A 13,058-nucleotide genomic window follows, 5' to 3' on the forward strand; every position below is an offset into this window, starting at 1 on the left:
TCGTTAGCAAGCTACTTACCACACAGTCACTCCTACGCCTATGGATGAAAATAATAATAATAATAATAATAATAATAATAATAATAATAATAATAATAATAATAATAATAATAATAATGGAACACTCCTTCCATATGATGAGTGGTATGTGTTAGGCGATATGAAGGAAGTTGAGTCGTCAAATAGTCAGCAAAGTTGGTCATAGATAGTCATGTCTTACATGTCTAACTAACTATACTGCTGTTCTAGAGTGGATGTTATAACGGTCCAGCGTTGGATTACAACAGATAATTTAATTTTAGAATAACATTCTAGAATAATTGTGAGAAATTGTATCTGGTCAATTTGAACATGAAACAGATGAAATATTTTGGCTAGATATGGCTGGCTTAAATGCTAAAAGGTTAAGTGGAACATTAATGGCATTAATTTCACTAGTTTCTGTGAAAGCATTCAAAGAGCATGGGCTCCATACTCCCCCCCACCACCACCAATTCCTCCAAGCATAGTAAAAGGAGACAGCATGAGCACACGCAGAGTACAGTCATGTTTTTAAGGATACATTTGTAAAAGTAAAGCTTTCTTCATATACACAGATAAATACTTGTGTTCATATGTGTGTGTGTGTGCTTGCACATCTGAAGTGTAAATTTTTCATCTACAAAGATATTTTCATGCATATGCACATATGTACACAGACACATATGCATTTTTAAATGACTATAAATTAATTATTTCATTTTCACTTTTGAGCACATATTTGTGAAATTGTACTTGTGTGTATGAAAAATGAACAAGTGTTTTTTGCTTTGTTTTAGTTTTTTTTTTTTTTTTGTCACGTCTAATATATCAATGTTATTTTTGTTGGCAAATTGAAATGATATATGTATACAACAAAATGTGACACTTCCTGTTTTGCACACAGCCAATCCCAGTGAAGCAGCCAAACCAGCAGATAAGGACTTTAAAAATATATAAAATACGACACTTAATATCTTTTATCATTCATTTTTTTACTTGTTTCAGTCACTGGACTGCAGCCATGTTGTGGCATTGCCTTGAAGGGTTTTAGTCAAATATATTTTTAAAACTGGTTCTTGTCATACCAATTTCTTTCACTGAACTTCTAAGTTACAGGGAAATAAACAAACCAACACTGGTTGTGAAGGGGTGGCTATGAATGCAGAAGGAATGCAAAGACTAGACAGGAATGAAACTAGTGTGCGCCACTGGATGTGCAATGTCAGTGTACATGTGCAACAGAGCACTAGTGTACTGCAAGAACAGTTAGGCATAAGAGGAATTAGATGTAATGTGCGAGAACGAAGACTACACAGGGGTGGTCATGTGATGTGTATGAAAGCTGACAGTTGCATACAGAAGTGCTGATCATTTAAGGTGGAACTCGTGGATGAGGGAGACATGGGATGAAGTACTGAAGGCCAATGTCAAGACACTGAACCTTACAAAGCAGATGGCAAAGGACCAAGATAACTGGCACTTTGCTGTACTTAAGAAGACCTATCTACCACAGAAGAATTGATACCAGGGCTGGTGCCATGTAAAAAAAAAAGCACTCATGCTGGTGCCATATTAAAAGCACTGGTGCTGGTGCCACATAAAAAGCACCCAGTGCACTCTGTAAAGTTGTTGCTGTTAGAAAGGGCATGCAGTCATAGAAGCCATGCCAAAACAGATAATATATATGTATATGCATATTTTTTTTATTTTTTTTTTTATAGTTTCAGCTTAGAGCTGCAACCATGCTGATGCACCGCCATGTATATAGGTATATGATAGGATTGCTTAAATATTCAAGGGGTAGGCTGAAGTGTCTAAGAAATTAGGGGATAATTAAATCCGAAGGCACTCCTGGAGATTACTTGTGTAGGTACCGTCTTTGTTAGAAGGTATCCAGAGGCAGGTAATTTATCGTTTAAACCGCAGTTTATAATTATAATCAAGTGGAGAATGGAGAAACAAACACAGGAAGAAGCAGGTCAATTGCGCTAGTTAGCCATTGATTTAATTAATTATGTGGAGATTGTATAATGATTCATTGATGATCGTTTCGATCTGCCAATTTGATTGGCAGACCTCTTCAGAATGTTATTCCTGCATCTCTCACACCATGAACTTTAACATACTTCTCAACACTCTGAAGAGATCTGCCAATCAAATTGGCAGATCGAAACGATCGTCAATGAATCATTATACAATCTCCACATAATTAATTAAATCAATGGCTAACTAGCGCAATTGATCTGCTTCTTCTTGTGTTTGTTTCTCCCTTCTCCACTTGAATATGCATATGTATATATACACACACAATTTCTGTCTACCAAATTCACTCACAAAGGTTAGCCCAGGGCTATAGTAGAAGACATTTACCCAAAATGATATGCAGAGGAACTGAACCCCAAATCATGTGGTTGTAAAGCCAGCTTCTCAACTACACTACCATGTCTGCACTTATGTAATGAATAAAATTATTTGCTTCTTCTCTTCATCAAAGATACCATCACCATCATCTTTATAATCTTCACAGTGAGCATTATCTGTGGGGGTTATTTGATCTGCTAGAAATAGCACCCAAATCCCCCTCAAATCACAGAAAATGAAGGACACATTGGACAACATGTTTCTAGATATATAATAGAATTCAGTGGTTATGACTGGAAAGCTTTTAAAAATAGCTCTACTCAATCAGGGGTCGGCCTGGGTCTAAATAGCAATAACAATAACCACAACAAATCATCACTATTATCATCATGATCATCATTATCTCTGTTGTTACTAACAACATCATCATCTGCACACCCACTTATATCATCATCATAATAATCAGTATTATTCTCATCATCATCATCATCACCATCGTCATCATCACCATCATCATCATCATCATGATCGTCATTAGCAACAGCATCTGCTGCTGCATTGTCCTTTACATCACATTATCATCCTTGTCATAATAATCTTCATTTTTGTTCTCACTGTTGTCAAAGCCATCATTATCATCATCATCATCACAATAATCTCGATCATTGTCCTAATCATAAATCATTGTTTTTATCCTCCTCACTATTATCATCATCATCATCATCATCATTACTATCACTGTCTTCATCATAATTATTGTACTTGCATGATTATTACCTATGTCGTCGTCATCGTTTTCATTATACATATTGTGATCATCATCAGAATTATATCCACTACCATCCATGTACAATAAAACAACAACATCTCCCCAGGCATTTAAGCACACTGCCTACTGTACATGTGGCCTGTCAGTGTCTGTCAGTAAATTTTCTCTAGCTTAGTCAAGGAAGGCATTTAAGACAAACTGGTAGCTGATTCAGGTGCATGAAACATCACTAAACTTGTACTGTAAATCTGTTAAGTCTATTATCATGAAAAATCATGCCAAGAGAATAAAGTACTTAGAAGCTATGTGAAATATCACGAAAGCAAGAACAACTGGACAAACTACACAACACTTAAAAGCTTACAACTGGTATCCAGTGAGATTATGAAACGTTTATATTTATACATAGATATAACATAAGGGTTAAATATTTGGAACCCCAGTCGGTGTAAAGGCAGTGAGTGAGTCAGTTGGGTGACAGGGGCTGAAATGGACAGAAGGAAGCCAGATGGACAGAGCAGTCGGTGATAGAGACTGAGAGAGAGAGGCTGTTAACAGAATGGATAGAGTCAGTGAGAGAGAGGGACAGAGAGATGGAACTGTTGCGGCTGGCAAACTGATGTAGTGGGAACTTGCATTTGGCTAGCGTTGGCCAAAGTAAAAAGAAATTAGTGGCGGTAAATGTTTGTTTATATTTCTTAAAGAAAGTGTACTTGCGTTGTCAAATGTTTTATAAAGAAAAGAGGAAAAAAAAAACGAACTCTGTGTTGTTAAATGTTTTTGTGAAGAAAAGAAAGAAAAAGAAAGAACTCTGTTGTTAACTGTGTTGTTAAAAGAAAGGAAAAGAAAAGAAAAACAAAAGAAGCAAAATAACTTAAATGACTCTTGATAAACAAACTTTGTGATGTGAAATGATTGAAAAACTTTGTGATGTTAAATAGTTGAACAGAAAAGGAAACTTTGTAATGTTAAATGTTTGGAAACTTTGTTGTTAAATGTTAAATGTGTTATTTTAAAAGCAAGAACTATTGTTATTGATTGTTGTTTTGTTTTGAAAAAAAAAATTAGTTTGACTACGCAACGTATGATCTGAGTTATTTCTTTTCATTGTTATCATTTCACTGCTCGACAGGCTTGGTGGACTCCTGATTCACTGGGCGTTCGTCGTCGCGCGCGCGGATTTTCTTCGCGGAGGCCTCGCGTGCGGCGTAACAATATATATGTATATGTTATATATATATATATATATATATATATATATATGTTATATATATATATATATATGCATATATACATGCATATATAGATATATACAAACACACCTGTGCATATATAAACATAAGCATGTGTGTGTGTGTTTGCATGTGTGTGTGTATATACAGTGTGCGATGGGTAAATTATTACCATTTTATATTTATAATTATGTGCATGCACATTGTTTGTTTTGGATTTTGTCAAATACACAGTATATTAGGGTCAGTTGGGCACTGTATTTGAGAAAAACAGCACCATAACGCAATTCCCTCTGCTAGAAATTTGGAAAAGATATGCCGTAGTGCTTGGCATTCATGCTGAAAGCTCCAATATGAACATTTCAGAATGTTTGGGTATCAATCTGGGGACAGTGCAGAGGATTCAGAAAGAGTTGGATGAGTTTAATGGTGATTACAAGAGTACAACAGCTAAGAAAACTCACTCTGATCGTTCTAAGAAAAGAACTGAATTTGTTGGTAAGATCCAGGCCATGATTGACAACTATCCCACTAAGTCAATCAGGTCCATTACCAGGAACATGGGAGTGTCTAATTTTCTTATCAGGTAGGTGGTGCATGAAGACATTTGGTATTCCTCACACAAGATAAGAAAGGGCCAATTTTTATCCCAAGCCATCAAGGACAAGAGGAAAAACCACACCCCAAAGATTTTGAACAAACTCAAGCATCCCTTTCAACCAAACATGCTTTACATTATTTACATTATTTACATTTGACAGATATTTCTCCTCATCTTGTTTGTTGTTAATACAACGTTTCGGCTGATATACCCTCCAGCCTTCGTCAGGTGTCTTGGGGAAATTTCGAACCTGGGTTCTCATTCCTAACGATGTTACTATTATTATTACTATTATTAATCAGGTCGCTGCCGTGAATCGAACTCGGAACCTTGGGGTTAGTAGCCCGCGCTCTTAACCACTACGCCATATGCCCGTGGGCATATGTAAATAATGTAAATAATTCCTCATCTCTTAAATATAGAATTGTATAAACATGCTTTAGTTTTTCTCAGATGAGAAAAAGTTTTGCCAGGATAAGATGGTGAACACAGAACAACCGGTGGCTTGCCATTTCTCCAAAACATGAACCAAGGGTGATAAAAGTCAAACATCCAGTCAACATCATGGTTTTTTGAGTGATCACTAGTGATGGCAACGTTATGCCGCCATTTATCTTCCTACACAGCCTCACACTCAAAACGGAGGCCTACATCTCAAGTGCCTGCAGGAGGTAGTGCTACCCTGGGTCAAGAGAGTGGCTGCTGGAAGACCCTATGTCTGGCAACAGGATTCTGCATCATGCCACACAAGTAGGAGAATACAGTCATGGCTGATAGACAATTTCTGTGACAACATCACCCCTAACATCTGGCCACCTAACTCCCCAGACTGCAAACCCCTTGATTATTATGTGTGGGGCACAGTTGAGTGAGACATCAACAAAACTCCTTGTAACATCAAAGATGGACTGAAAGCAAGGATTACAGCAGCATACACCAACTTAAACAAGGAGATCATCCAGAAGAGTTGAAGGAAATTCCGAAGTCGTCTGGAGGCTGTGGTTGAAGCCAATGGAGATCTTATTGAATAAATTTACTCTTTAGTATTTCAAGATACTTTTATGTAATTTTGGTAAATATATCTGTTAAAATGAGATGTCAGTGTTATTTTAATTTTTGCGTAATTTAGACAAAATTTTATTTACCGCACCCTGCATGTGTGTGTATGTGTATATATATATATATATATATATATATATATATATATATATATATATATATATATATATATATATATATATATATATATCATTCAGTCTGGGGAGAGCCATTCTGTTTAAATGCCTTATTAATTAACACACTCACCAGTTTAGATTTCCACTCATTTACTTATTCATTTTATCAAAAATGTTCGTTGCTTCTTACAACCTCTTCAATTGTTGTCTCTGTCTGTTATCGGAGCTGCACACATATGCACACAAACAAACAAACAAACAAACAAAAAGAATGCAGTTCCGACAATTGACAGTCAACAACTATTGAAGAGGTTGCAAGAAGCAACGAAAATTTTAGAAAAAATAAGTAAATGAGTGGAAATTGAACCGGTGAGTGTTTTAATTAATAAGGCATTAGAACAGAGTAACTCCCTCCTGACACAATAAAACATGCTTCAGCACATGAATTCACATAAAGAATCCTGCAAACCAAACACAAAAATGAAATACACATACAATGAAAGACAGCAAAAATTCAACATTGTAAAAATTCGTAAAAACACTAAACAAAAACCTAGCATCCCTTTTCATTTGTTAGGAGTAGCAAAGATGTGAAATATCCCAACATGCAAGGAGAAACGAAGAAATGTAAATTACTTGAAAGAATGTAAAAAAAAATTATTTATACAAAATGATTTATACATAAACACACACACACACATCTTTCAATGTGTGTGTGTGTGTTTGTTTATATTTATGCGTGTATGTTTCAATGTGTGTGTATGCGCGCGTCATTGTCTTTCAATGTACTGAGTTGAGTAAATATCAGAACAGGCTGCTAGAGTGAGTGTCAATTATTTTCTGGAAATTGGCAAGCAGCCTGATAAAGCAGCTGATTTGTTTTAGACAACTTCACGGTCTAAAACGAAAGAATGCCCTATAATACATTTTTTTTTTAACGTTCGAAAATGTTATTTACTTACCTCATTTATAAATTAATTCAATTCTTCGATCTTTCTGGACAAATATATTTATCACATTTTCATAGAAATCTCTTTTCATCAATTGTTGTAATAAATCTTTTTCAATTGACATTAGTACTAACCCAGACAGTCTTTTTTCTCCTGCTGCATTTCTTTGGTACGTTTTGATTTTAGTCAATGCAGAAAAGAATCCTTCTACAAAAGCAGTTGTAGACGGAATTGTCAAAATCAAACTTGCAAAGATTGAAGAGTTCTGGCATAGCTTCAACAAGATCACTGATGTAAATACAACTCATTAAATGACTTACACTTCACTTTTTAAAATCTATAATTAGATACATCACATTTAGCTCACTTTGTAATCGAATTACATCAAAAAATCTGGCATAAGTTGTTTTTAAAGAATCCACAGGAAATCGTTTGCAATAGTCAACTTAGCTTAAACTCTTCTAAGGATGAATATCATGTTTTTATTTGGTCAGCTAATGTGCCAATAATTTTGTTATAAAGCATTCTATAATGTTGTTGGGGATCAACAGATATATTCCTGGATCTCTGGATTCAGATTGCTGCATCGATTCCATATTTTTCCCATAGCATGTCATAAAATATTGAAAAATTGTCAAGTTTGTTTCCGAGCTCAGTTCTAGTTTTATCTAGAAAAACAGAGAAATGAGACATGCAACATAAAGAATATTTCCCTTCTTCAGTTGTCCCTGTTCCATCTACTCTGAATTTCGAAGGCAAGGACAATACGTAACTTCGTTGGAACAGTCCTTCCCGCAAAGCAAATAAAATAGAATTTGGAATTTTTTGCGGAGGGTGAAAGTGTAAACAAGAACAGGACAGTGAGAACAAGACAGTAAAAGACAGTAAAAACAAGACAAGACAGTAAAAACAAGACAAGACAGTGGACACAAACGGTAAGGGCTGTTAGGCCAAGACGATAGAAAAATTATTACTTTGAATGCTAGTTAGATGTGAATGAGAGACAAAAAAATCACGTCTTCTCTATGGGAAGTCAGGAAATAGAAAGAAAGAATCCCTTTCCCTTACGTGCCAGTGATGAGAAGGTCAAGGAAGAGGAGTGAGAGAGAGGGAACGACAACTGAAGAAGGGAAATATTCTTTATGTTGCATGTCTCGTTTCTCTGTTTTTTTTTGTTTTTTTTTTTTGAAAAAGTTTGTTTTCTGTCTTCGTCTTTACGTTTTCGTTTCTCATTGTGGTTAACGTTTTTGTGATGTTCTGTACCCATATATTATTATTATTATTATTATTATTATTATTATGTTGTTGTTGTTGTTGTTTTTTCTTCTTTCTTCAAATTTTCTTCCATTTCTCACCGAGTGTTTTCCGTACACCTAGGGCAGAGAAACTCGTTGTATGCATTCCCAGTTTACACATGCAAATTCACAGGTAAAACATGTATTTAAAAAAAAAAAAAATTCATGAATGGATGTTGCTTTCACAGCGATAATGCTCTTCTCAGTATATGAGTCGTTCCAGTTAACACGATTTTTTGCACTTCCTGTAGGAATGGTAAGCCTAGTATCATTTTCAAATAGGTTTCAGTACCTTTTTTTTATCATTCCTAGAGATCCTACAATCACTCGTATGGTAGTCGCCTTGAGGTGCCACATTTTTTCAATTTCTATAAGCAAGTCTTTATATTTACTGATCTTTATTATTATTATTATTATTATTATTATTATTATTATTATTCTGGTCACTGCCTGGAATCGAACTCAGAATCTTGGGGTTAGTAGCCCGTGCTCTTAACCACTACACCACATGCCCATCCTTTTTGCTATCTTTCTTGTAAAGCAAAACCACTATTGCATTCTTCCAGCTGTTGGGACATTGCTTTCTTCAAAGTATCTGTTGAACAGCTTGGTGCACATTGTCATGATGGGCTCTCCACCATCCTGAAGAATGCCAGCAGAGATGTTGTCCTTACCAGGTGCCTTGTCCCTCTTGAGTCATTTGATGCATGCTCTTGTCTTTGGTGGTACGATGGGAGAAGAGCATAGGATTAGAGTTGTGTTGTTAGAGAATGGTCTTGAGATCATGTGGTGCAATACATCTTGCTTTATAATTCCTCACATCAATTGATAAGGTGGCTGATGATTGTACCATCTTCTGACAGCATTGATGTTCTCTTTTCCCAAGCATTGTTGCATGATCACACAAAAGAAGTCTAAGAAATCTTCAGAGTGGAGTCTCACTGGTTATAAATGACTAATAAAAAAGAATAACCACCTTCGAAAATACGTTGTATACATATGCACACATATACACTTTTAAATACATTCAGATAAATAAAGGCATACGTTCATATATACCTGCATAAAAGCATATTTAAGCACAAAAAAAAAAAAAAATTAATTTTAAATATGATTTATTCATTAAGTTTCTAAACACTTCATTAACAATTTTCTTCTTTTGTTAACTCATTAGGATCCACCAACAGAAATTTCGAACATACCAAAAGTATTACCCTCAAGTGTTGAACCAATGGAGCAAGATGATAATACTCTAAACTTGCAGTCTAAGACAAACATGATACAAAAAACAGAAAATTCACAGATTACAGACATAAACACAGATTCTCAGTCAAATATGATTGTACCAACAACACTCAATAAGGATCCATCGATAGGAGAAACAATGAATGAGGAAGCAATAAACAAAGAAAGATTTTTCACAAAGGCAACATCATCATTGGAAGAAAACAACATATATATGAATGACATGTCTATGACAAAAGAGAATCAAGATTTACTTCCTACTGAAAAACAAAATCAGATCACTAAGCTCAGTTCAGTACAGCCTTCAACAACAAAAGCTGTCGAAAGTAAGCTATCTGATGCTTTAAAATGTGAATGACATGTTTTTGTTTTATTTTATTAAGAGCTCTTCAATGAAATTTTTGTATCTTTTGAGTTCTCCGTGAAGCTTTATTTATTTTTTGCTTTCCATTACCTTTTCTCTATTTTCCAATATATTATGGATATATTAGATCGATTCCCCTTATGGATCCAGTTAGTGGATATCTTGTTAATAGCAGTTGTTAAGAAGATTCTCTGGTTATCAACCTTCTGGTAGTGAAAGGATGTGATTTCATTTTGATATATCTTTTATCTTGGTACAGCATTAATCTGCTTCTCAGCACTGGCATTGGCAATGACTATGATCTTACTTGGCTTGATGGGATTTCTCAAGCACAGCATATTACCAAAGGTTTCAGTCACTTGCCATTCCCTCCATGAGGCTCAACATTCAAAGATTATACTTCATCACCTTACCCCATGTCTTCCTGGGTCTACCCCTTTTATAGGTTCCCTTCATCATTAGAGTGTGGCACTTCTTTACATAGCTGTCCTCATCCATACACATCACATGACCATACCAGTGCAGTCGTCTCTCTTGCACACTACATCTGATGCCTCTTATGCCCAACTTTTCTCTCAGAACACTTACACTGTTGTGCATGCACACTGACATTACACATCCAGCAGAGCATACTAGCTTCATTTCTTACAAGCCTATGCATGTCCTTAGCAATCACAGCCCATGTTCGACAGCCACGTAGCATGGTTGTTCACACACAGGCATCATACAGTCTACCTTTCACTCTGAGAGGGAGGCCCTTTGTTACCAGCACAGGTAGGAGCTCTATGAACTTTGTCTAGACTATTCTTATTCTAGCAGTTATGCTCTTGAAGCATCCACCCCTGCTACTGACTTGGTCACCTAGGTAACAAATGCTATTGACTGCTTCTAGTTTCCATTTGATGGAGTCTGTTTACTGTACATTTTTAGTGTTTATTGTAACTGTGCACCTTCCACACAGAAAAACTATTTTTCCTGTTAACCTTCCCCTGATATTACTGCACCTGTTATGTGTCCATAGCTTACACCGGATACATCTTATGGAGTTTCTACCTACACTTCTTCCACAGATCAAGCAGGGCCATCTACCTGAAGGGATTTGTAATTTGTCTGTTTTCCTACTTACTAAGAACTTTGGTTTTTGTTAGATTCACTCTTAGGTCCTTTGATTCTAGAGTTTGCTCCCATATCTGAAATTTCTTCTCTAGTTCTGGTAGTAATTTGTATTAAATAAAAACATTATGCCTACCTGGAGAAGACATTGAGAAACACCCCAATATGTCTATATATCTACTTCTAATAAATAGTCATATAAAGCCTACAATTCTCTGTGGATACAGCCATTTTACTGGCTAGAAATAGCTGCAAAATTCCCTCCAGTCACACCTTCTGCTTTAAAAATGGGAGTACACATTAAGCTAGATATTGAAAAAGATAGGATTGTCATGGCTGGAAAACTTTGATTGATATTTGGGCTGACCTAGAGCCAAACAACAGAAAACTACAAAAGCAATATGATTATAAAACAGTTAGTAATAAATAATCTGTTTCATTTTTTACTTTTTACCCATTTTTTAAAACTTCTTTCATTGCAGGAAAACTATTTGCACTACATGTAACTAATGCAACTGAAACAAGTATAAGTGTGTCATGGAACGCAACAGAAAATATTAAACAATTTACGGTCAGCATAGACTCCAGTGACCAGAAGTATAATGATTTTGTAGTTAACACTACCAGTACAACGATTACAAACCTCACATGTAGTGGGTGCCGTTATAATATAACAGTAAAAAGTTTCTATGGTAATAATAAATTCAGTCAATCAATAAATACAACTAATTTTACTGGTAAGTACTTAATTATTGTTACTGTTTATGTTGTTAATGTGTTTTGATGGGGCATGATGGCTGTGATGTTAAGGTGTTGGACTAATGGTCTGTAGGATCATGAATCTAAACCTTACTACTGCCATCATGTTATGCATAGCAATTGCCTTAGTGCACCTGACTGACAACTGATTGTAAATCAATGGTTAATACTTGGCAGGCTGCTCAACTGTAAGACAAGTATTCCTACAGTTCGAAAATTAAGTAAATTTGAATTCAAAAAAACAAAAATGAATGAAGTTATCTGTGACGAGTATACAGAAAATGAGTATGAAACAATGAACAAAAAGAAACTCTATATTTGCTTTTTTTTTCCTTAAACATTCTTAATTTCAATTTCAAATTTCTATTCTTGGTTTGAAATATGACAAAATGATTATCTCTCTTGTAATAGCTGTAACTGTTAGGGGAACCACATGTCGGAAAAATTCTAGCTGTGGATTCATAAAAATCTATTTTAAACTGTTAACAATGGTCAAGGTATATAAAGTTCAACTACACACACAAAGAAATATCTCTAAAAAATAACAGCTTCAAATGCATATTTACTCCTCAAAGAATTTACTGGAAAACAGCTTAAACCGTTGGCTACTATAAGACGTTTTCACAAGATAGAATTCCTTTGAAACAGTTATTATTTTGTATGTAAATGCTGAAATTTTCCTTCAATTCTGTCTGTTCCAAAATTATCAACATTCTATGAAGAAAAAGACATGTATGTATGTATGCATGTATGTATGTATGCATGTATGTATGTATGCATGTATGTATGTATGTATGTATGTATGCATGTACGTATGCATGCATGTATGTATGTATATATGTATGTATGCATGCATGTATATATGTATGCATGCATGCATGTATATATGTATGCATGCTCACATGTATGTATTTATATATGCATGCATGTATATATATATGTATGCATGTATGTATGAATGCATGTATGCATGCATGTATGTATGTATATATGTATGCATGCATGTATATATGTATGCATGCACACATGTATGTATTTATATGTGTGCATGTATGTTTGTGTGTGTGTTTATATATATATCTATGTACGCATATATGTGTATATGCATGAATGTATGTATGTATCCATGCATACATGCATGTATGTATGGATATATGTACGCATGTATGCGTA

At 35.0% G+C, this 13,058-nt stretch overlaps 1 protein-coding gene across 5 annotated transcripts in view; it reads left to right on the forward strand.

Moving 5' to 3' along the window:
* Positions 1 to 3,692: 3,692 nt before the first annotated feature.
* LOC106874541 (tyrosine-protein phosphatase 10D) overlaps positions 3,693 to 13,058 on the forward strand; it is a 76,611-nt gene continuing 67,245 nt past the window's right edge. For 3 of the 5 annotated variants that reach the window (XM_089358536.1, XM_089358539.1, XM_052971110.2), the window contains exons 1-3: positions 3,730 to 3,828; positions 9,579 to 9,975; positions 11,609 to 11,863. In XM_089358536.1, the coding sequence (XP_089214662.1) occupies positions 9,636 to 9,975; positions 11,609 to 11,863 (595 nt within the window). In that variant the 5' untranslated portion in view covers positions 3,730 to 3,828; positions 9,579 to 9,635. Of the gene's footprint in view, positions 3,829 to 9,578; positions 9,976 to 11,608; positions 11,864 to 13,058 lie in introns of all 5 variants that reach the window. The other 2 variants (XM_089358540.1, XM_089358538.1) reach the window with 2 other exon arrangements.

This window comes from Octopus bimaculoides, chromosome 10, assembly GCF_046866305.1.
Source record: "Octopus bimaculoides isolate indiv1 chromosome 10, ASM4686630v1, whole genome shotgun sequence".
In the NCBI taxonomy this organism is placed as follows: domain Eukaryota; kingdom Metazoa; phylum Mollusca; class Cephalopoda; order Octopoda; family Octopodidae; genus Octopus; species Octopus bimaculoides.